Raw genomic sequence first — 22,496 nt, 5'->3', positions numbered from 1 at the left:
ATCACCCACAGATCACATTTCATTTGGCTCTATGAATCACTCTTTTTTTCTCTCTGTCACTGTAACTAAACGTTCTGACAATTAGAAATCAATTTAAAAGTGCTCCTGGTGCTTTTTTTCTCTGCACTGTGTACATGCACTTTACCTTGCAAACATTTGTCTTGTTTCACCCACAGAGTGGGAATGCTACCTGGAGAAACAAGGCCAGTTTCAAGAAGGTGTATTATTGACTACTATGTCAGTCTAATTTTCAGGCAGGTATTTATTTTTGTTTCTTTTTTACCCTTCTAGATGGCAGATGCTATGGAAATGATGATTCTAAGTATCCTAGCTCCTCAGCTTCATTGTGAGTGGCGATTACCAAGCTGGCAGGTTGCATTGCTCACATCGGTAGGAAAAATAACTGACAGCTCCTGTGTTCTGTAAGGTTTTTCCACTCATTGTTATTCAGACATTATGCTTTATATTCCAGAGTTAAACCTGTTCATGGCCTTTGCAGATTGCCTTTGGCTCAGAAGAACATAGGAACCTTTTCTAAAGGCCAGAGCTTGAAGAAATGAAACTAAGTGAGAACTGAGGAGATTTTCCAAATTTCAGGTTCCATGTTTCATGTAATTTCCAGGAAATTGACCCAGACTCAAAATTCGAACCATTTGATCAATTGAAAAAATGATTGGTAAATTCTGGCCATCTTTTTTGAAAATCTTTCTCTTTCACCACATTTAAGCTCCCTTATACATAGACAGATTGGGAGCTATGAGAGAGAGTAAGCAATTGCTTTTTGAGGTGGATGATCCAATGCCCTTTGCAAGCTCTTATAATACTACCAAGAGCTCTTATAATACTACCAGTAAGAACAGTGCTATGATGTTGGAACCACGCTACGCCTTTCGAGATAAAAAAAGTTATTTTTGGGAACCTTTTCTTAGTATATGGCACTATTGTGCAGCATGCACTTCAACTCATAAAACATTTCTTTTTCCTGTAGTTTTTGATGCCAGGTGTATTATTATGTTAATTGGTCAAAATGCTCAATAGATTTAAATCACTTAAAATGAGGTCCTTTCCCATACTTGAATGCAGCCAGCCCGTTTGAAGGTGAGTCTTATTCCCTCTTTCAACTCAGCACAATTTTGTTTTTCATGAGCAAAGTCAGAGAGAGAGGCAAACAGTGTGAGAGAAAGGTGATCGTTCCAGCAATTTGACAAACAGACGCTGCTTCCTACCCCACTTATCACTTGAGTATGCACTTCTTTCTCAGACAAAGTTCCTGTGGTTTTAGTGCACTGATAGGGGAACCATGGGGATTTTGACATTACCTTAACTGGGCAGGATTTCATTACTCTCTCTGTCTGAAGAATAAACTATACCTTTTGGTGTCACCACTGTAGAGGGCACGATATGTTTTGTTTGACACCTCAGTCTTTTTTCAGACTTTCCTAAGGTTGTGAGATCTAATTTTATCTCCATTCAAATCTCAGACAAGCAGCTGGTGAGACTGACAATAGGAGACTGGAGGTGAGCTGGCTGAGACATACTGCATCAGCACTGGGTTCCTAGAACGGCTCTCTCCTGCAAAGACCTTAAGCAGCACTGATCAGCTTTTAATCAGGAATAGGCTCATTGAAACTGAAGAACTTAGCATCTTGCAGGACTAGGCTCACCATGTGTATAATACCAGAGTGCACATTCAGACTGTTTTTTCACTGAATGGATCTTTTAATTGCAAAGATGACTTGAGAGGTGCCTAGTTGCTTCCTCTCTCCAGCCCTGGCACTTCTGCATGTCACCACAGCACAGTTACCTGTCCCCTCAGTAATACTAATGAAACTCTTTATGGGGCCTTGCTGTGAAGCAGATGAAAAAGTTGTTGTGGCATATTAAAACCCTTCAGGAGAAAAAAAAAAGAAGAAAGCAAGACAAGATTTCCATTTAGTAGCAAATTGTACTCTCCAGTCATTTTTTGTAATTAATTTTCTTTCCATTTATCGAAAGTTTGAAAATATTCAGACCTGCTATAGTTCAGTAGTTCCCAAGTTAACAGTTGAGACCTTAAGTAAGGGGGAGACGATGGCAAGTAGCCCAACAGGCATTCAGTTTATTTATGTAGTGTTTGGGTTCCTGACCTCAACAGAAGCAAAGTAACAACTGGAAATGGGGCCATCACTGGAAATAGTTGAGAGATCTTGTCTTGAGTGCTCCGCTGACACTCATCCCCCCTGCTGGGCAATAGGAAACTCCCTTTCAAGTCAGTAGAAGAGAAGATAGCCTAATGCTGAGTAACTTTGGAAAAATCCCCCGATATGAATAATTATCTTTGATAGTCTCTGCTGCAAAGGAGATGGACCCAAAACACCTGAACATTTTGCTGTATTGCTAGTGCTTAAGTTTTCTGTTTTCATTGTAAAGTTATGTCCTCCTTGCTGTCAAATAGAAATTTTAATTTGTTTTTTTGTTAAGGGGAAGATTTTTTCTGGTGTTTCATAGGTGGTGTTTGTGGGAATGATGTCCAGTTCCACTCTCTGGGGAAACATTTCAGATCAGTATGGGAGAAAAACTGTAAGTTTCTGGGTCCTACTGGAATAGATTCTAGTATTGCTGCACTATGCGTGTTTCAGTGCATGATATTCACAAATACCATAGTCCACATGCATGAAGCAGAGCTAAGTAGATACAGAATGTGAAATAAAAGGACAGAAATAGAAGGACAGAAATTTGGGAGAGGGCAGCAGAAAATCAAAAGTGAGAAAAATAAAGGCTAAAATAAACAATGGCTTGACTGTGTTACAAAGTGAAGTATGTTTTTGTTGTAAAAGTTTCTATTAGAGTCTAGGTGCAATACAGCAAATTACTTAAGTGGATTGCTTGTACAAATGGATGGATTTTATGCTCGGGCACGTACATACATTGTCTACTGTTACATCATGTAACTGTTCTGAGACGACCACTGCCACTTTTAACCATTCTTTGGGAAACCTTTAACTATTAGGCTTACAGAAGTAGTGTCCTAGAGGATTTTCTGCACTTTCTAGTTTTGAAACTCTGGTTTACATTTTGTGCTTTTGTCTTACAGCAGAGACTTTCTTTTCCCTGTGCTTGTTTGTTAAATACAGGGGCTAAAGATTAGCGTGTTGTGGACACTCTATTATGGGATCCTCAGTGGTTTTGCACCGGTGTATAGCTGGATCTTGGTGCTGAGGGGCCTGGTGGGCTTTGGGATTGGAGGAGTGCCTCAGTCGTAAGTAAATATTCACAAGTCCAAACTTTCTCTTTTCCGTCTTTTTTATTTCATTTTCAATAAATGCTTGTGTCCAATTGAAGATTTAGTTGCCCCTGAACCTGAATTTTTTGCTAAATATTTTGGAACTAAGATACTAAACTCTGAGAAGACTTTGAAGATACCTGATACATCAGTGAGGCGATTCAAATCTCCAGTGACTTTTATGTGAAAAAGCTGGGCAGCTAAATGAAATATGTAAAATGTATATGCCCTAAATCCTGTTAAGCTGCTTTCATTCCCTCAGGTCAACCGACATGAAATTGAGAGGCTCAAATAGTCCACCTAGCAGTGGGTAAAATACAACAGATATAACATTTTGTAGTTGTGCTTAAATACTGCATTTCCAGATTGTATCAGGGCAGTCAATGAGGGAGGACATAGACTTGCTGCAGATAGGTCATGACCTAAACACTAATCATTAAAGGTAGAGCTGAGCCAGGGCTCCTGGTGCTTTGTAAAACTTTGGATTATCGTTCAATCAGAGCTTGAACTTTCATATATGAACCTGAACTAGAATTCCAAAACCAAACAGCTCACACACACTTGGAGCGCTTGAGATATCTTGATGGCTCAGACACATCCCTAATGAGAATGTAGCATCAGGATACTTCTCTATTAACTCCATCATTCCATTCACTGAAGCAGAGGATCTCTGAATTTTCCACTTGCAATAAATAACCCTATTCTAGGCTTTTAATTATAAATGGAAAAGGAAGAGTATAGCCATTCCCTCTCTGTGTAGTCTTTTATCCTTATTAATAATTGATATTTTGCCCTGTGGAGGTGCTATTTCAGAGTAATCAGAGTCTACCTTTGATTGATGGCTCACAGACTTCTTCACAAAGCAGGTCAATATTCTGTCTTTTCTATTGCCATTCCCAGTAATCCAGGTAAAAGATCCAGAGCTCAGAGGGAGCATCACCATATTACTAATTTTCTTTTACTGCTTTCCTGCCCCTCTTTAGGAGATGCATGAAAGAACAAAGTGTATGCAAAACAGGAGAGTCCTTAGTCTGTCTTATATTGACTAACGATGAGGCAGTTTCTGCCATGCAGTTTCAAGTGAGCACAACTGGAGCGAGGTAGAACAACAAAGACAAAGCGTCAGAGTTAGTAATGCCTTGTACCGCAAACACATTTGAGTGTTGTTCCACAGAGACCGAATGGAACAGTTACATCTCAACTAACTCTGGAACAGTTACATCTCAACTAACTCCATTTTTGCAGAGGAGTGGATAACACACAGTGGCTATGTGACTTTCTGGGAGTCAGAGAAGAGACAGTTACAGAACTCAGTGTAGATTCTGTTGCTCCTATGACTCCCGTTTCTTGCTATAATAGTGATTCCTTTGACAAAAAAAGATATATGAAACAGTAAAAATGTCTCATTTTTAATATTTTTAGGTAGGCTACGTAACATTGGATATGAGTAGCTGAATTTGGATGGAATGGCATGGGTATCTTTATAAATTGTGTTATTGTATTCAGTAAAGGATATGAGATAGAGATATTATGAAAGATGATATTAACAAGAATGCATCCTACAATAATAAATTAAGTGACTATAGCAGTTATCTTTTTATCTACACATGTAGGAGGTGCACCTGAAAAGCTTATCGATGGTTGGCCTCCAGTGGGACTCTTCTATGAGATACTATGTAACACTGAATATGAGTATTCATGGTACCAACATCCAGACTTGCAAAGATACAGAGGTTCTCTTAAAAAAAACAGTTCTATACAGCATCAATTGCCCTCTGCTTTTTCTACTACAGTGTATAGGGGACTGCTCTACATTTCATGACTTGTGATTCTACTTCCTTCTCCTCTTCATCACTGATTTAATGTAATATTGTGTGCAGCTTTATACTTTGACAAAGTGAGTTTTGGGAAGTTACTCAGAGACCAGTCCACCACTTGTCAAGTTAGCAGGAGTTTTATCACAAACATCAAAGGAAGCCCACAGAGTTTAGAGGTAGAAACAGGATGAGTCAATGGAATGCAAATAGAGTAGGAGCAAAGAACTACAAGTCTTACCAGACTTTTTGAAGAAGACACGGGAACCTTGGCTGGCTGCTGGCCCTTGCATTCATCCTCAGGAAATACTCACACAGTAGCTGTACCATCCCAGTTTATTACCCGTTCACATAATCACGAAACAAAGATTCCACAGACTAAGATGATTTCTTTTTAAAATCCCACAATAAAAGAATGCAAATTATTTTATACCAGCAACACAATCAGAATACTTGAAAGTATTCACCTCTTGGAGAACTGACACCTGGCAGAGTAGATCAATGTGAAATTCTCTAAACCAGTTGTAAAGCCCTGAAGAAATACTTTACTCGGCAAGAGTTATGTGTTGAATGCTGACCATATTGAAAATACAGGGATAATCACCATCCTAACCAGAGCAGGGTTATGAAAACGAATGCACCAAGAACTGCTAGATTTAGTTAACCTGACTATGAGGTTGCAAAGTCACATGAAAGGAGCAAATTCTCTCCTCTGTTGCAATGGTAAAGTAAAGCGGATTATTGTGATGCATGATGATTATTCTGATGTAGAAAGGGGACCCTGAAGCAGTGTCCACAGTCTTATTGGCTCTGAGGACTAGGAAGGGTTTTGTGTTACGACTATATGTTTGGCAATTTTAATAAAAAGTAGAACAAATATCTGGACATCTGTCAATGTGCTAACATGACATTTTTCTCAATGTGCTAACATATTTTTCTCAATGTTTACTCTTTACAGGGTAACTTTATATGCTGAATTCCTTCCAATGAAAGCCAGAGCAAAATGCATTTTATTAATAGAGGTGAGCGCTGTGGCTATGTGTACTGGTCCCTAGACGTCCAAATTCTGCTCTTGGTTACATCCGTTCGATCCCACTGACTATAGAAATCTCACACCCGAATACTGTCATATCTTGATTATCCAAGTTAGTGTGGAGCTGAGGTTACCCTCATAAAGCAAAAGCAGAGAGAGTGCAAGACCTCCCTGGATTAGGTGACTAACATATGCAATCAAAGTGTAATGCGGAAAAATGCCTGTGTTGTTGAATAGTGGTGTGCAGAACACCCTGACCCAAGAGAGCAAGTCCAATAGCACAAGGTAAATCCACTAGCTGCACTAGTGCTAGCTCAAGTCCAGAAGCAACATCATGCATTTATGCAATGCTCCAGTCTTGTTGCTGAATGTACCTTTCTGCAGATCACCTCGCATGCAGCTTTGCGTGAGTTACTGCTGTGCTGCTTCCCAACCTCATCTGGCTCATGCAGAGCCAGATCAGGAGAGCCTGCACTATATTTCTCAGTCCTGCTAGGATTTGTGCCTACGGAACCAGCTCTTTGTGTCCCAGCGTTTCTGAGTTTATTGTGTGCAGAGCCAGCGTAGGTGGGTCAGGATCGTTCCCCCCTGCTTTCTGAGGTGAAACAGGAAAAGGAAACTAGTCCTTGTGCAGATACCTAATGCAAAGGGGAATAATGCTGCCTGAGCAGGATATGCAACAGGTTGCCAGCTCCGTTATTTGCTAGGAAGGTGTCAATTCCTTCTTTCATCTGCAGGCCAAGCTCTGTGACTTTGGTAGCCTGGTTTTGGTAAGGAAAACAAACACCGTAAATCTTGCCATGGTACCTGGGATTATACCCATAGAGGGATTTTAATTGTCATTTTGCTTAAGAAAACCCTATGATGAGCCTATTCCTTATGAGAAGCTACCTACAGTTAAACATGAGTGTCTAGAGACCGTCGATGCTAGGTTTTCAAATCTGAGCTCCTGCCACGTGAGAGCAAACCCTTCTAAAATGACTGGATTTCTGTTTGCATGCGGTGGTGTGTATTTGAAGTGTCTCTGCCATTTCTCTCTCTGACTGTCTCTGGAGAACACATTTTGGAATGTCAAGAAGGAGGAGCCATTAATACAGTTGTGCCTTTTCCCCTTCCCGCTCCATGCTGTCATGACTCATGCAGCTCAGCAGTCTTATTCCTATTTGTGACTGTTTCTTTTCCCTTTGGCAGGTCTTCTGGGCCATTGGGACTGTGTTTGAAGTCCTCCTAGCAGTGTTGGTGATGCCCACTCTTGGCTGGCGATGGCTTCTCATTCTTTCTGCCCTCCCACTTTTGCTGTTCGCTGTCTTATGTTTTGTAGGTATTCTTCTGAAGATGAGTGCATGAGCTACCACTTCTCTACTATTGTGTAACCTGGTTGAAGGCTGTGACCGCTTTGAGCTTTCTGTTGGTATCTTTTTTGGCACCTCTGAAATAATGGAAAAAATGCTGTTGCTTTAATGGGGCGCTAGTACTCTTCTTTTAAAAAATCCCTCCATATCATGGTTAAGAGCTGCATAATGCAGGTCACATTCTTAAATAAGGATTTATCTGAGTGAAACCTGAGCTTCAGTGCACTCTTAGATAGTATCACTCAGTCTTCTCCAAGCTCAGTATCCTTATCTGAGTAATAATTTGGTTGTTTAGCAGCTTTTACTATTCCTTAGTCACTGTCACTGTTTTTCAGAAATATCTCCTACCAGTTATACAGATGTTAACGTGCTTGCTTTTGAAAAGAGCTTAAAAATACAAATTTTGGAATGCCTTGAGTTATCTGCCCTGAATGTTTTGCCATTCCCTCTGAGAAGGTATAATGTCAAGAACATGAAAAAAAGCCTAGCCAAACTTCTCAGGAATAAAAATGAGGTAACAGAAGGGGAAGGTTTTGAACTGGGGCTCCGACTTTATTGTGATAGTGGTGCGCTGCAGTTTCTTAAAGCCTGATGGCGATTTTGACACTCGGCAGAAAGATAGTGTAGATAGTTCTCTGAATCATTTAAGACTGGTTCTGTAATCCTTTCTCATGTGTCTGCTGGAGTCAATGAGATTACCCTCTGTAAGCCCACAAAGAAAGGCCCCAGTTTGTTTACCGCTGTGCTTTTGACATCATTGTGCATCTGATCTGCTTTACTCTCTTAGTGGTTACCAGAAAGCGCCAGGTATGACGTATTATCTGGAAACCAAGAAAAAGCAATTGCCACTTTAAAGCGGATAGCAACGGAAAATGGAGCTCCAATGCCTTTGGGAAAATTAATTATTTCTAGGCAGGTATGTGCAGGTAACAGACATATTAATAAGGTGGGATATAATGGAAACTGTTCTACATTCATAGGTAATTTTATGAGCAAATCAATATTAAGTTTAATTTTAATGTCTCAACCAAAAATAAAATTGATAGATTGTCATATATATTTAATCCATCTCATTTTTATTTACATGAAGAACTCTGAAAGTCAAAAGGATCTTTAAAGTGGTCATTAATGTTATTTAACCTCACTTTAAGGCCTTACCATTAAAGAAAATCAAAATTTAAGATTACAGAAGACTGAGACAACGTGCAATTTGACTCTTTAGCTGGCTATCTTTAGTTGGAGTCTAGGCCTTTTTTTCTAGAGTGGGAATGCTACAAGCTCCTGTTTACTCTCAATGAATGGAGAAGTTCAGGTTCTTACTTCTGAGCTGCATGTTACTGTGTAAATCTGTCTAACAGACCAACGCGTTGGGCTTCTTTTCATTTTAGCTTTGTGTGGCCAACTTTTCAGCATCCCTGTGAACATACAAAGCAGCTGTGCATTTACAGAACAAAGTAAATTTTTCTAAGAAAAGAAAATTAATAAGTTAGTCAGCAAGCAGAGACAGCAGAGGGAGACCTGTAGAGTTGAACTCTAGCAGAAGTATAGAGCTAGGCAGGAGCCTGTGGATAAGGACAGCACCTTACTGATCAGTGATGCAGGTTTGATTTTCTGAGGTCTGGATCACTGAGGGCTAGAGCTCTTGTGCCTTTTGCAAATGCTTGGTTCAGTCAGGATGATTTTGATGGGCTGCGCAGGATTGCTCTGCAAGTTTTGGAAGGTTTTCTTTTCAGGGTATGGTGGGAATGCTCTTCTCCTTAACCACAAGTTTATGGGCTGAGCCAGCCACTCTCTTGGTCTAAGAACCACTCACTTTAAGAGCAATCTGCCTCCAGGGGGGTGGCCTGCAGTTTCTCAATACCTTACCCTAAATCAGAGGCCCTGAGGGGCTGCTCTAACCCCTCTGTGCTCTGTGAGTCGCATGAATCATGTGCCAGCCATGGGCTGGCAAAGTTTTGCTCTACATTTTTCAAGCTCCTCCTTGTTTTTTGACAGATTCTCACCTTCCTTGTGAAGGAGCAGGTTGCCGAACACTTGTCCTGAGCTGTAGTACGCAGTATTATGTGTATTATCCCATGCCATCCTGCTTCCTCCGATCCAGGATAAGTCAATGCCTTGATCTGATTTCCATTTTTTTTCCAACAGGAAGACCGAGGAAAAATGAGGGACCTTTTCACTCCCCATTTTAGATGGACCACATTGTTACTCTGGTTTATATGGTAAGAGAAGAGATGAATGGCTCAGTGCCAGCACAGTTCTAAATGGCTTTTAATGGAGGTGCTTTACAGTATCACTGAAATACAGTGACTTCCTCCTCAAAAAAACCGAAACATGTATTGATTTGCAATTTATTAAACCACCCTGTCACTAACATCCTAAGTCCAATTGCCTTTTCATTTTGTAAATGCTGATAGGAAATAGCTTTGAGTTAGCATTTAGTGAAAGTCATAAGATAGTGGGTTCCGTTTTGATTCATGTTCCCCTCTCATTTTCCTCCTTGCAGGTTTTCCAATGCTTTTTCATATTATGGGTTAGTTTTATTAACTACAGAGTTCTTCCAAGCTGGAGACGTCTGCAGCAGTGAGTACTAGTCCATCTCTTCTTTTTAAATATGCCGTTAAGTGATGGGATGTCTTTTATTGGATCACCTTCTGCTGAGAGTTTGGAAAAGACTGTGGCTGCCAGCCCAAATTTTAAGACATCCATTTAAAAGGTTGCTTATTATAAACATTATTCATTCATTGTTCCGTGTTTCCTGCAGAGTGCGGAAAGGTCCTGCAGTATCTCTGAGTCCAAATCATGAAACAGCAAGGCAACCCTCAAAGGAAAGCTGTTAGAAAGTGTATTGTTCTTTCTTGAGAAAAGGGTGATTGAATAATCCTAAGTTTCCAGATTCGACAGGCCTAATTAGTTCTGAAATAGAGATAACTGCTGCTGATGTGGAGCTGCCAGGTTCTCAAGATGTGAATACCTGCTGAGAAAAGATAATGCTGGTAAACCAGCATCATTTCTGTTGCAGGTTTTTGTGTTAAAAAAGTGCTTTCCCTGCATCAAGAAGAGGCTTTAAGAGTTTGATTCCCTAGGGGAGGCATGAATGTATTCAGAACACTTGTGATTAGTGAAAACTGCCTGGCAGTTAGAAAATTATAGAAAGGTGAGTATTACTGGGAGAAGACACAGATCTAGAGCTTTTACAACAGTCTAATAGCTATTTAGAGGTCTAAGTCTGGTTAGCCTCCCCAAAGGGGCATGCGTTCTTTAAAAATACTTGTATTTACAAATAAATAGTATTGTTCAGTCCTCTTAAAGTGTAGATTAAGTGTTAATCCCATTTATATAGGGAGAAACTGAATTATAGATGGTAATTCTGCTCACTGTCATTATAGCCCTGGACTGAAAAATCACTAAGCTTATACAGGTGATGAGCAAATATAAGTTTTCATTCTGATAAGGATGGTTGCATAGGTCCTGCCACAAATAAGACCCTTTATGAACTGTTCAGCTCCAACTCTGTCTCTGAGGTAGAACATACCTGCTGTGCAGCAGAGTCTTTTCAGTACATCTGTTCTATCAGTTTCAGCAGCAGGAGTAACAAAGCACAGCAGGAGTGGAGGAAGGTGAGCAGAGAAGACATTATTCAAAATATGCTTAATTTTTCTTTGTTTTTTCTCTCATAGTTTCCAGTAGAAGGAAAGCAGTTAAAGCAAAGTGCAGCCTGACCTGTGAGTATCTGACGGAGGAAGATTACACTGATCTGCTCTGGACGACCCTGTCAGAGTTCCCAGGTAAGTGGCAATAAGAAGCCCAAGTGCTTCATTGCCAGTAGCTCAGGATGATTGGACGGGCACTGGAACAAGCAATGAAATGTGCCCTCATGTTTGGCCTAATGCCAATGTATGTCCTGAAGCTTTGGGGCTTCTTGCTTGGACAGCTTGATATATGGGTCCCAATACATTTGGCGAGCCCCAACACGCAGTAGCTATAGCTGTCTTCACTGCCCATGTGATCCGTACAGATAAAATCACTAGTAATTGCTTTGTGAAGCTTGCTTTGTGGCCCATCTGACTATGGCTTCTATCCAAGCAACATGTCAGGCATTCAGAGGAAGAGTAACAATTAAATCAAAGGGGCGGAATCACTCGAACTTTTATCCATAAATTACTTTCCAGAGCTATTTTAAAAGGAAGCTGGGTATACTGAATCAATGGAGGACTTGCTTCCTAAAGCTCTGTGTGTCCCCAGCAATCAGCCCCATGATTTTCAGTTAATCATCTCACTGAATTTCAATGAATATTGGGACATAGGACAAGCAAGAGTTAGTATATAATAGCCGTTGTTTCTTCAGATATAGAAGATGATCTCTAAGTATTAATCTGTTTGAAATCAATACTGTGAGGTAGCGTTCAGGATATTTTCACTGCTCTGAACTGTAGTTTCAGGGACAAACGCTCAAAGAGAAGCCATTTAATAGGTGGAAAGTGGCAAGTCTATGACTGTCGTATACACATAGTCCCTGCTTAATGTGAGAACTATCCTGCATAACAGTCATTCTGGAAGGATGTAAAAGCACAGTGGACAAAAAAGATAGTATATGCTCTTGGACTGATGCTATAGCTGAAAGGACTGCTTTGATCCTGAGACATACCAAGGTAGGCAAGGAATAGTAACCTCTGTTACCATTAGTAATAGTGTTACCTGGTCACCTATTACTAATAGTAATACCTCTGAATAAGACATTGGCAATAGAGATACTTGAATAATCCTCATGCTTGCTGTGCCTCCACTTTTAAAAGGATCTGGAAATGACAGAAGAGAAAATACTTAACATTGTGAGACTTAAAGAGTGTAGTCTATTTGGTTTGTCAAAGAGCAGGTGAGAGATTACTTGATGACAGCATATAAATAACTTAGTGTGAAGAAAACACTAGATTCTAAAGAGCCCTTAAATCTAGTAGTAAAAAGATTAGCAGGGAACAATGGTTGGAAGTTGAACAAAAGATATTTCAGTGAGACATAAGGCAGACATTTGTAGCAATCAAGTTGAGTAACCACTGCAGCAATCAGTGCAACAAAAGTCAGAGTTGATTTCCCGCTCCTCCATTAGGATGTAGCCCCTGAGTGGGCAGGCATGTGGGTGAATGGACGGCTGGGGCAGTGGACATGGAGCAAGACTCACTGGCTGGGATGCAGAACTTGTCTTGCTCACAGCACCAGTGGCTGGGCCGGTTCATCCTACACCCCTGCCTAATGCCTCTGCTAGCGAAGTATTTTAAAGAAGGAGAGAACAAAATTTGAAATCTGTATAACACAGGCTTAAAAGCTACCTGCAGCAGCCTCCACCTGTGCTTGATTTCCAACAGTCAATTTGTCTCCTTCTGCAGGTGTTTTAGTAACGCTCTGGATTATTGATCGGATAGGCCGCAAGAAAACCATGGCCCTGTCCTTTTTGGTCTTCTCGTTTTGTAGTCTTCTGCTGTTTCTTTGTGTTGGAAGGTAAGTAAAAGACAATCAAAAATTGTTCCTGATTGACTGATCCATGTTCTCTCCTGGTTGTGGCAGGAGAACTGAAAGTGGTGGTTTGAAAAGCCAGGAGCTGGTCAAGTTCTACTGGGAAAAGAATAAAGGATGGTGTTAGGTTTTTCTCACCAGAGTTTGTAAGGAAGGTAAAAGAAGCAGGAGAGCAGAAATCCCGTCTGTTCTATAATTTTGCATAAAGAACAATCCAAAGGGGAAAATAAGAGCTTACATATGAGTAGGGAGTAGCCCCTGGACAATTTTTAAATCATATCTTATGTGATGAGCCTAGGTAAAAGGTTCATGCACTGCTGTCTCTGCCGTTCATTACTTAGGCTTTCCTCAGGTTGACTGTATAATAATCACCAAGGTAATGCTTCACAGCCAGGTCCTATCTCTGCCTCCCATTCAGCTGCTTCAGCTGCTTCACTTGTTGCCATGGTTGGTCTGAGCGCTAAGGTGCAATTACCTGAGAAGCGGTAGGCACAGACTGGGGAGACAGAAGTATTTGTCTAGAAAACTCACATAACCTAGAAGTTGTATACAGCACAACTGGTGGAACTTGGTGCTGGCATTGTGGATATGTGGGGCATGACTTTCACAAGAACTTGGGTTCACATTTTTGTATTCTTCGACACCTCCTGCCCTTCACACAGATTTTCCAAAGGGCAAGTCTGTTGGCAGCTCTGCCTTTGAATCAGAGAGGTACCAGATTTCCAGCTGAGTTCTGGGAGTCTGTCTCTGACTGCATATGGCCTTGGTGACAAATGCAATGATCCAATGATGTTTGTACCTTGGGACTGAAGAACAAGGAAATGACATGATAGCCAGTGGAGAGCTCTCTGAATTGAACCTTTTTCAGGCTCTCTATGAATAATAGGAAACCTTACAAAGCTGCAAATATTCAGGTGATACCTAGGTTCATGTCTTTTAAACAGGAAACATGCAATCTGATTGCTTTCTAATCAATCTGATTGCTTTCTAATGTATGCTAGCACCACTCATATCTTAGTCATGTGCTGTTTATTTCAGTGGGCCACAGCTGTCTGTTAGAATGAATACACTTAGAAAACTGATGTGTTTGTGGGAATGCAGATTGTTTGGCATCATTGCTATGCTAAAGGTCCAGAAAAAATACAAAGTGTTCATTAAAATACAAAAGGACTCTCTCTAACAAAATTTAGCTTTCTTATTGCACTTGCCTCCAAGTTAAACAAACAGATTGTACAGAACAATCCCAAACACTGCTCTCCTTTTTATTCTCACAGAAATGTTCTTACTGTGCTGCTCTTCATTGCAAGAGCTTTTATTTCAGGAGGATTTCAGGCTGCTTATGTTTACACTCCTGAGGTAAGGAGGTTGTTTTTGTAATGGGAATATTTAAGGGGAGTGAGAACATGGTGGGAAAGTCATTTTTTTATGACCTCTTCACAATGGACCTAACCCTGGATATAAGTTCATGATCTCATTGTAGTTGTCTAGCAGAACTTTCTCTAGTACCACTCATTAATTTCCATTGATTTAGGAGATTGGAGGGAAGAGGAGAGTGATGTCCGCTAGGGTTAATGGGCTGATGTTTTGTTCACAGGTTTATCCAACAGCCACTCGTGCTTTGGGCCTGGGAACTTGCAGCGGAATGGCCAGAGTGGGAGCCCTAATAACCCCGTTCATTGCACAGGTAAAACCCCTTCTCTTCTGGAGACTGTTGATGTAGGAAGGTGACGGAGAACCTGCCTTTCTGCTGTAAGGGCCAAACCAAGGCTGATCTGGGCCTGAGGGGTTTGAAAGAGGGATGTTGGTGCCATGACACAAAATGAGCTATCCCTTGAAGAGAGTTCAGGCTTGTCTGTGAATTCACCTCTTAGTCCAAAGGGCATATATATAATAGGGGATGTATGACCAAGAAGCAGCTGCTGGGGGGAATTAAGGAACAAACCCTGGGGGGCCACGCACCTGGAGATAGGATTTGCGGGAGGTGGGGGTTTCTGTGGGTCATGCGGTGCAACCTTTGTCTTGAGATCCCAGGCTGAAGTCCTGGCGGCTAAAAACCTTAAGGATTTTGTGGAAAGACCTAGGCAGGAAGTTTGGGGGAGTCAGGCTTTGCAGGCACAGGACTTGGAAGTCTGTCTCAGAAGCAGTGGCTCTGCAGAAGGCTAGCTGGAAAATTCATGAATTCCTGAATTTTGTAAATCAGACAAAAATATTGCTGATAGGAAAGGATATTGGGGGAAAAAATGAGAAGGAAATTTGAACTAAGGAAGAAGGAGATCTTAGGCAGAGGGAACAGCACAAGTCAGATCAAGGAAGCTCTTGATGCACTGATAGAAAATTACTCTCGTGTAACTCTTTAGGAAGAGACTATATGGTGATCTACAACAGAGAAGGAGCCAGAAATGCCTTACCCAGACACTGGCTCTTTCAAGGACTTCTGAATGTCTCTGCTTCCTTAAATTTTGTCTAGCACATAAGGACAGCAGCATTGGATGGCACCTGTAATCCAGGATATTTTGTTAGTGTTTAATATCTATATGTAGTCTTTGAAGGGGAAAAAAAAGTCTGCAGCAGTGGATGTTAAATACTTTTTCCAATACAGAAATTAACATTTCTACCATTACATTAGTATTTGTGTTTTTTCTGTTATGGACTCAAGGGTACTCTTTCGTATTCTCTGCCGTTCTCCTGCAGGTGATGCTGGAATCTTCTGTCTATTTAACACTGGTGGTTTACAGTGGATGTTGCCTGCTGGCAGCTGTGGCTTCCTGCTTCTTGCCCATTGAAACAAAAGGTCGTGGCTTACAGGAGTCCAGCCACAGAGAATGGGGACAAGAGATGGTTGGGAGAGGATCTCATTCACCAGAGGTCACCAGGTCAAACTCTGGATCACAGGAATGATGATGGGACATGAAATCCTGCTGAAAGAATGGATGATATGAGCAAGATGTGCTTCACAAAAAATCAAACCCTGGAGCATAGAAAGCTGGCCATACTGTCACTGCTGATATCATGTGTCCAACTGCAGGAACTTTTGGGTTGAACCTAAGCAAATTGTGTCTCTACTGCTCTTTGCTCACGCTCATAAAAGTTTTATTTCTGAATTTGGAGGCATTTGATCCAGATATCATTTGAAGTTTAGCAGGAAGGGTTTTTCTTAAGTCTGTTGTGCTTGCATGGTCAGCTATTCAGCTTAAAATGTCCCGTGTCAAGCAAATAGCTAACTGAATGCAACTCAGTATAAGCTGTAATTAAAATAATGTACTCTTGATGCCTAAAAGCAAAAGATTAATATTTATTGTGTACCTGGCATCGAACACGGTGGATTCCATACACTACAGAATAGGTTTTATGAATTAGATACCTGCCTTGCACTTTTAGCCATCAACAACAACAAAATGCGGTAGCAGCAAACCAATCAATGCTTTGTAGTTCCCTTGCTTATGAGTTCTGTTCCTCGGGAATTAAGAGGCACTGTAAAAGAGATTGCTTGGAATCTGCTTTCTGAATGTTTCTCCCATCCAAGGCAGGTAGTTTGAGTCAGTGAAGAGTGGTACTTGATGCAGAGAAATATAAATTCTAATGGTTTGGAGCAGAATTTGACTTTTCTAACATTGCCTGAAACATTGAGCACTCTTGTCTGTTGCTTGGTGAAGATTGCTTCAGCTGCACTGATGTCTCTTTGTGCGTGGAGATGCACGTTGTGGTTTTCTGCATGGGTCCAGAAATGTTTCTGCTCAATTTGCCTAAGTATGTTGCTGCAGTGGTGTAGCCAAAACTTTTGATACAAATGCCTCAATCTCAACAGCTGCTTGTAGCAGTTTGGATGGAGCTGCTTTCAAGTGTCTCCTAACAGAAGCTGGTTCCTGACAGCTGGGCAGAACTTTTCTGTAGCTGCAGATTGTACATCGACTGTAAAGTCAAGCTGGTAACACAGGAATGTAGCTGGGATCATGTCACAAGCGAACAGAAATCCTGAGAAGAGCTGTACCACAATCATCCTTAGATGAGCAACTTCACTCCTTCAGATCTTGCCCCTGGAGGTGATTTTGATGATCCTGCTCTTGCTGGAGGATGTAACAGAGTTCAAGTGAGGATAAGTACACATCATATGTGTGTGGACTTCTTGTTTGTCAGAAATCTGTCACTATGCAGGGAGTCAGATTTCAGAGTTTGTGGACATGCAGGGAGGAAATGCATAAGGAAATGGAGATGTTTCTCATCCACACGTCTCGGAATCCAGACTATGGAACACGCAACCAAATGTAGGCGAGATGGACTAAATGCTAATCACTAGGCTGTGGGAAGCAATACATTTTTAATGATATGTGTGGTCAGTTGTCTCACATAAATATCGATAAAAGTGCAACAAATTTTGCACAGTGAAATATTTAAGGTATTCTGGGAACCGGGCCCCTTTTCTCTGGGGCACGAATAGGTCACTGAGTCCACGTTTGGGTGCAATATACATGAACACAGTCGAGGTTCAGCTTTCACTTAGGGATTTGCAACACTGTAGTGCAGTATAATGCTTCAAGGTGCATTAGGCTGTTCATAGCACTGAAGGAAAGTTACAAGTGGATAATTCCTTAAAGAAACTGAGGAGCCTCAGACTAATAAAAAAGGCCAAAGAGGTTGTTGACATTGTGTGGGGGGGGTATCTTCTGCGGAGAAAAGTTATATTTTGACAAGGCACCAAAATATCTGTCTATTCATCTGCCACTTTATGATGGTGACTGCAAAGAAGGACTCCAGAAGCAGTCGATATGAGCAGGCAAATATTTCATTTTCACAGTAATATGAAAATGTAATTCAGCTCCTAGGGGAATCCCGCTTCAGGTGTGGCTGATGACACAGAAACACGCTGTCTGTTCCGATGGCTATCGCTTTGTGTTGGTTTTGTTATCTTTGTCTCTGCTCTCTTTATACCCTGAGTGCTGAATCTCCAGGAAGGTCAAGTTCCAGTCAGTCCTCAACAAACAGACAGGACTGTCATGGAGCTGACAGCCAGGGCAAATAATTCCCTTTCACCTCCTTCTGTCAGGCCGCAGTTGGATAATTCTCCCTGATATACTATGCAACTAGGGTAGCTCATTGCTGCCTCAAAGTAGAGGTATAATGACCTGTTTCCCTTGGACTGTCCCTCCAGTCTGCGAGAGATGGACAGCACGTTTTTTACTGAAGAAGCACTCCCTGGATGGGTGTAGAGCGGATCTAGACCATACGTGTAACCAGATAGCTAGAAAACCTGCTTTGGCTTTGCATAGTATGGACTAGTAACCTTATGACAGTTCTGACTGCCACCTCCTTCCTCCTGCTGGTTACAGACACTCGTGAGAAAAAGCCAATCCATACCTGCCTGGGGACACATCTAGGTGCTTGTGTGTCCCTCTTTTGTCATGCATGCTTGCCTTTAGTTGTGCTTACAGGTGGATGTACCCCCCCCCCAAAACTGGAGGGCCTCTAGGAGAATTTGGCAGGGTGTAAGCCTGCATGGCAAGAGAGAGTGAATATAAAGTGCACGAAATCCATGGCCTGAAAGAATGCCATCTTACTAGCTGCTAAGTTTGTCTGTCTGTTCCCGAGCACCTTCAGTTAAAACTCTGCTTTTCCAGTGTTAATGTGCGCATATCGTTTCATTTTTTTGAGTCAGTATTCAACAGTTTTAAAGGACTGCATTGCAATGGCCTTCAAAATGTGCGTTCAGAGAGCTTTAGGTGAAGTATATATGTCTAATAAACTTGCACATATGTATACTTCAAATAAAATATTTTCCAGGTAAAGATTTATATGTAATGCAAAACCTTTTCATCCTGTTGAGTAGTTCAGTTTTAACCTGTGACATTTACAGTATTTTAAAAAAAAATTGAAGGCATTTTTTGCTTTTCATTTTATATGAATTCTGCATTGAAAAATGTATATAAAGATACAAATGCCAAGGTTGGTCCTGCTGAGACAACTTCATATTCTGGGTTTTTGATTTAAAGACAGTGATGCTGAAAGCATGATCCAAAACTCACTGAAGTCTATGAGAGTCTTCGACTGATGTTCATGGGCTTTGGATCAGCTAAGTCGAGGAAGACAGGGAGGAGCCCTCAGCAGCTGATCCCACTTGATGGAAATCAGTAGGAGCCTATTGGGTTTCTTAAGAAGCAAAACTGAAATTCAGGTTTGGCAGGTCCTTGAATGTTATTAATAATGGAAGGACATTTTAGAGTGTTCACTGAAAACTGAAGAACATTTGGGTTGGTACACAATAGCCCACAAATAATCACAAGTCATATTTTGTTAATATGGCAACACCATTGATGTATATAATAAGCTTCCAAAGATTGTTTTACACTGTTGAGTATTTTTCACTGATGAAGGAATTAAAGGTTCATTTAAAACAATAACACGAGATAATTTTGAATTAAAGTTGAGAGCAAACAGAACTGTGTGATTCAGAGATTTGCTAACTGTCCAATACATTAATGTGCAAAGCTGTTGTGGGAAAAGTAATTCTCCAAGTGTGCTTTGATGGAATGATTTCGTGTTCCTAAATGCTTGCCGAAAGAACGTTGAATGTTTTCTTGTGTTTGAATGTACAGTTTCTAAGCTGGATACATTTTAATGTTTAAAAACTTTGTGTGTATCAAGCTTGTTGTAAAATACTCCTTTTGTTCTTACGTTACTGACGCAACACTGGATAGTTTAATTCCACACTAGATATTTTACGTTGAATAAATAAATAGTTTTTACAGTAAAAATGCTTTTGGCTTGCTATGGCACTTTTACAGAGGGTCAACAACTTCATGTTTTGTTCAGAGGGTCTAGCTGCTCTGTGGACGCAGCCGGATACGCGAGGGCTCAGCGCTTTGCAGATCTGATTCATTCTGTGTATGTGCTTCGTGCATTTGGGCATAGAGAAAAATCACAGGCTTCCTGTCCGCTTTATAACCTCATAGATTATTACAGCTGAATATTTTTAAATTATCTTAAGATCTTTAGTTGCTTTTAGCATTTCATTTAGTTTGGACAATTAAAAAACAGTCAGTTTTGCTTTTTGCCTACAGTGATTTTCTAGCAGTGCCTTTAGTGCTGCAGTATATGACTGTAGATCACAAAGGTATGTTGAGAGGAAGTAGTTTAGCCTGTGTCCGGACTTCTGTTGTTTCTATTTACTTGCCTATTTAATGTAAACTTTTATCTGTCTTGTTTTTTCAAAATATAATTGTTAAGTTCATAATCCTGACAGTATTCCTCTACCCTTTAAGTGATATTCTGATTTTGGTGTCCAGTAACTTACAAACATAAGGTGGTTCATGTCTGAGTCAAAATGACTGATGATCTGCAAATCCTTGGTAGGCTAATACAGCGCGTGCCCCTCGCTATGGGCAGCCGTCGTCATTTCTCGCAGCGGGCGCAGACGGCGGCAGGCCGTGGGGACGGAGGTTCGTATTTCTGGGGACGGGAGCAACCGATAGCTACGGAAGGGTTTGTGTCATGGGAGCGTATTCATTCTTCAGTGTTTTCTCTGAACTTTTTGGCGTCTCCAGCATTTCTAAGGCTCATTCTGTTTTCCAAAATACCAGAGCTGCTGTTTGCTTACAGAGGATAACTTTACTGATACTTGATGTATTTCCAGCTTTGTTCTGTGGCACAGGCAATCGTTGTCAAGAACTGTGAGTTGCTAAAATGTGCTGATGCTGGCCGCTGGAGACGGGGTATTTTGCTCGTCAAAAGCGTATATACAGTAGTTGTCCAAACTTGCCACTGGCTCTCTCTTACCTTACCCTGCCACAAAAGTGAATTTAAATCTCCACGACTCTTCTGTCCCACGGTGTTTCCTTTGTGGCTGCCAACGATATAAAATAACTTTCCTGTAATGCTAGGCTCAAAACAGAGTGATCAACTGAACTGAATGACAGAGTCCCAAACGTTTGTGAGTTTTTAACAGGCCAGGAGCTATTAGCAACAACATGCAGGCAACCACATCATTTCACACTATGGCATTTCAGGCTCATTTGTCTACTCAGAAAATAAATGATGGTTCTTCTTCCTGCAATAGGAAATGTTTGGGAAAAAAACGTGTAGAGTTAAACACTGGAAAGATACGGAATGATGATCTCCTGGAACGTTTCTATTAAATAAACATTTGAGGCCCTACCCACGCCATCATTAATAAGAGAAAGCATCATACCTGGAGATATTTGAATATGACTTTTATTGTGCACTCATACTAAACTGTGGCCTTTACGAAAATAAGCAAAATTAGACTGCAAAGAAAATTACACACCTAATGTTTATGTTTTCTAAGAGGCCTTGTAAGATCGAATCTGTCATCCTGACCCACGCAGGGTAGCTGCTCCACTAGGCTCTAAGATGAGAAGAATCAACCATTTCTTGCAAGCAATGCAGTGATTTGTTACACTACCACTAATCCAGCCTAACTCTTTTAAAGTCATCTAAGTGGTTTCAGATTTGCAGCAGTGCAAGTCGAAGGAGAATATGGCCCTTAATATCTCATACTTAGAATTAAGTGAAATTGAGTGGATGCTATTTCACTAAGTGGCTTCTACTGAGGTGATATCACAGACCATTAGGTTTAACAGTAATCAATAATAAATTTTCTCCAGCTATTGTCTTTTTTTCCCACCCTTTTGATTATACCCCCTTGACAGTGGCTGCAACTGCCAGGTAAGCGGCCAGTTAAAGTGGGAACCCCTTCTGACAGGCAGACTGGACAGGACAGGGGCTCCTATTTTCCTATGTCTACCTTTGTTTTTTAAGCACGCTGCAGAGTTGCGTCAGCTACCAGACAACACGGGGCGCTCTAATGTACGTACACGTTCCAGGGCCTTCTGCGGATGGGAACTGGTCTGCCCGTCTCTGTGGCCGAACGCTGTAGTAGCTAATCGAGAGTTTCCTCCCGGTCTCGGGGTGACGCTGCTCCAGTGACCGCTCCAGGCTGTGCTAAGCGACTCTGTTCTGCAGTCGAGTGACAACCAGAAAGCATAAATGACTGCTGCTGTCGTGAGGTGTTTTACACTTTCCACGGATGTTAGGAGCATCCATGGTAGGCCAAAATCGCAGTTGGCTGAGCTTTGGCACCTGCCCTCACCCATGCCGGTGCTAGCTCTCTCGCTTGTGGTCTATCCCCCGGGCTGCAAAGTGCCCGGGCACTGGCAGCCCTGCCGGTGGCACAGCCGCCCGGCACCGACGACTTTGCCACCCCTCTACAAAAGGAAGGGGTTTTGCAATGCAGCAGCATTTGCAAAAGGGCAATGAGCAGATGGGCTCAGTGAGGCTTGTCAGAGCGCTCTGACTGCTCGGGACGTGCAAAGTGCTGAGAAGCTCACAGCACACACGGGACTCGGCGTTCAGGGGAAAATCTGGCTGGACGGTCTGCCAGGGCCACAGCCGTGCTGGCACGGTGACCTCCGCGGTGTTTCTGAAAGCAAGAAAAGTCTCACATGCACCCGCGAAGCAGCAGATCCCTTGTGCGTGGCCCAGCTCGAGCAGCACTGAGCATCGAGCACATCCTGCAA

At 41.5% G+C, this 22,496-nt stretch overlaps 1 protein-coding gene across 3 annotated transcripts in view; it reads left to right on the top strand.

Annotated features, from left to right (window-relative positions):
• SVOP (SV2 related protein) overlaps window positions 1-19,604 on the top strand; it is a 31,726-nt gene extending 12,122 nt beyond the window's left edge. For all 3 annotated transcript variants that reach the window (XM_068910753.1, XM_068910755.1, XM_068910754.1), the window contains 13 exons: window positions 292-390; window positions 2,488-2,559; window positions 3,114-3,238; window positions 6,035-6,098; window positions 7,301-7,426; window positions 8,249-8,377; window positions 9,607-9,680; window positions 9,965-10,041; window positions 11,139-11,246; window positions 12,843-12,954; window positions 14,244-14,325; window positions 14,564-14,653; window positions 15,661-19,604. In XM_068910753.1, the coding sequence (XP_068766854.1) occupies window positions 292-390; window positions 2,488-2,559; window positions 3,114-3,238; window positions 6,035-6,098; window positions 7,301-7,426; window positions 8,249-8,377; window positions 9,607-9,680; window positions 9,965-10,041; window positions 11,139-11,246; window positions 12,843-12,954; window positions 14,244-14,325; window positions 14,564-14,653; window positions 15,661-15,867 (1,365 nt within the window). In that variant the 3' untranslated portion in view covers window positions 15,868-19,604. The remainder of the gene's footprint in view (window positions 1-291; window positions 391-2,487; window positions 2,560-3,113; window positions 3,239-6,034; window positions 6,099-7,300; window positions 7,427-8,248; window positions 8,378-9,606; window positions 9,681-9,964; window positions 10,042-11,138; window positions 11,247-12,842; window positions 12,955-14,243; window positions 14,326-14,563; window positions 14,654-15,660) is intronic.
• The last annotated feature ends 2,892 nt before the right edge of the window (window positions 19,605-22,496 follow it).

This window comes from Struthio camelus, chromosome 17, assembly GCF_040807025.1.
Source record: "Struthio camelus isolate bStrCam1 chromosome 17, bStrCam1.hap1, whole genome shotgun sequence".
In the NCBI taxonomy this organism is placed as follows: Eukaryota; Metazoa; Chordata; class Aves; order Struthioniformes; family Struthionidae; genus Struthio; species Struthio camelus.
The sequence above is the reverse complement of the archived record's forward strand: the minus strand, read 5'-3'. Positions and strand labels throughout refer to the sequence as shown.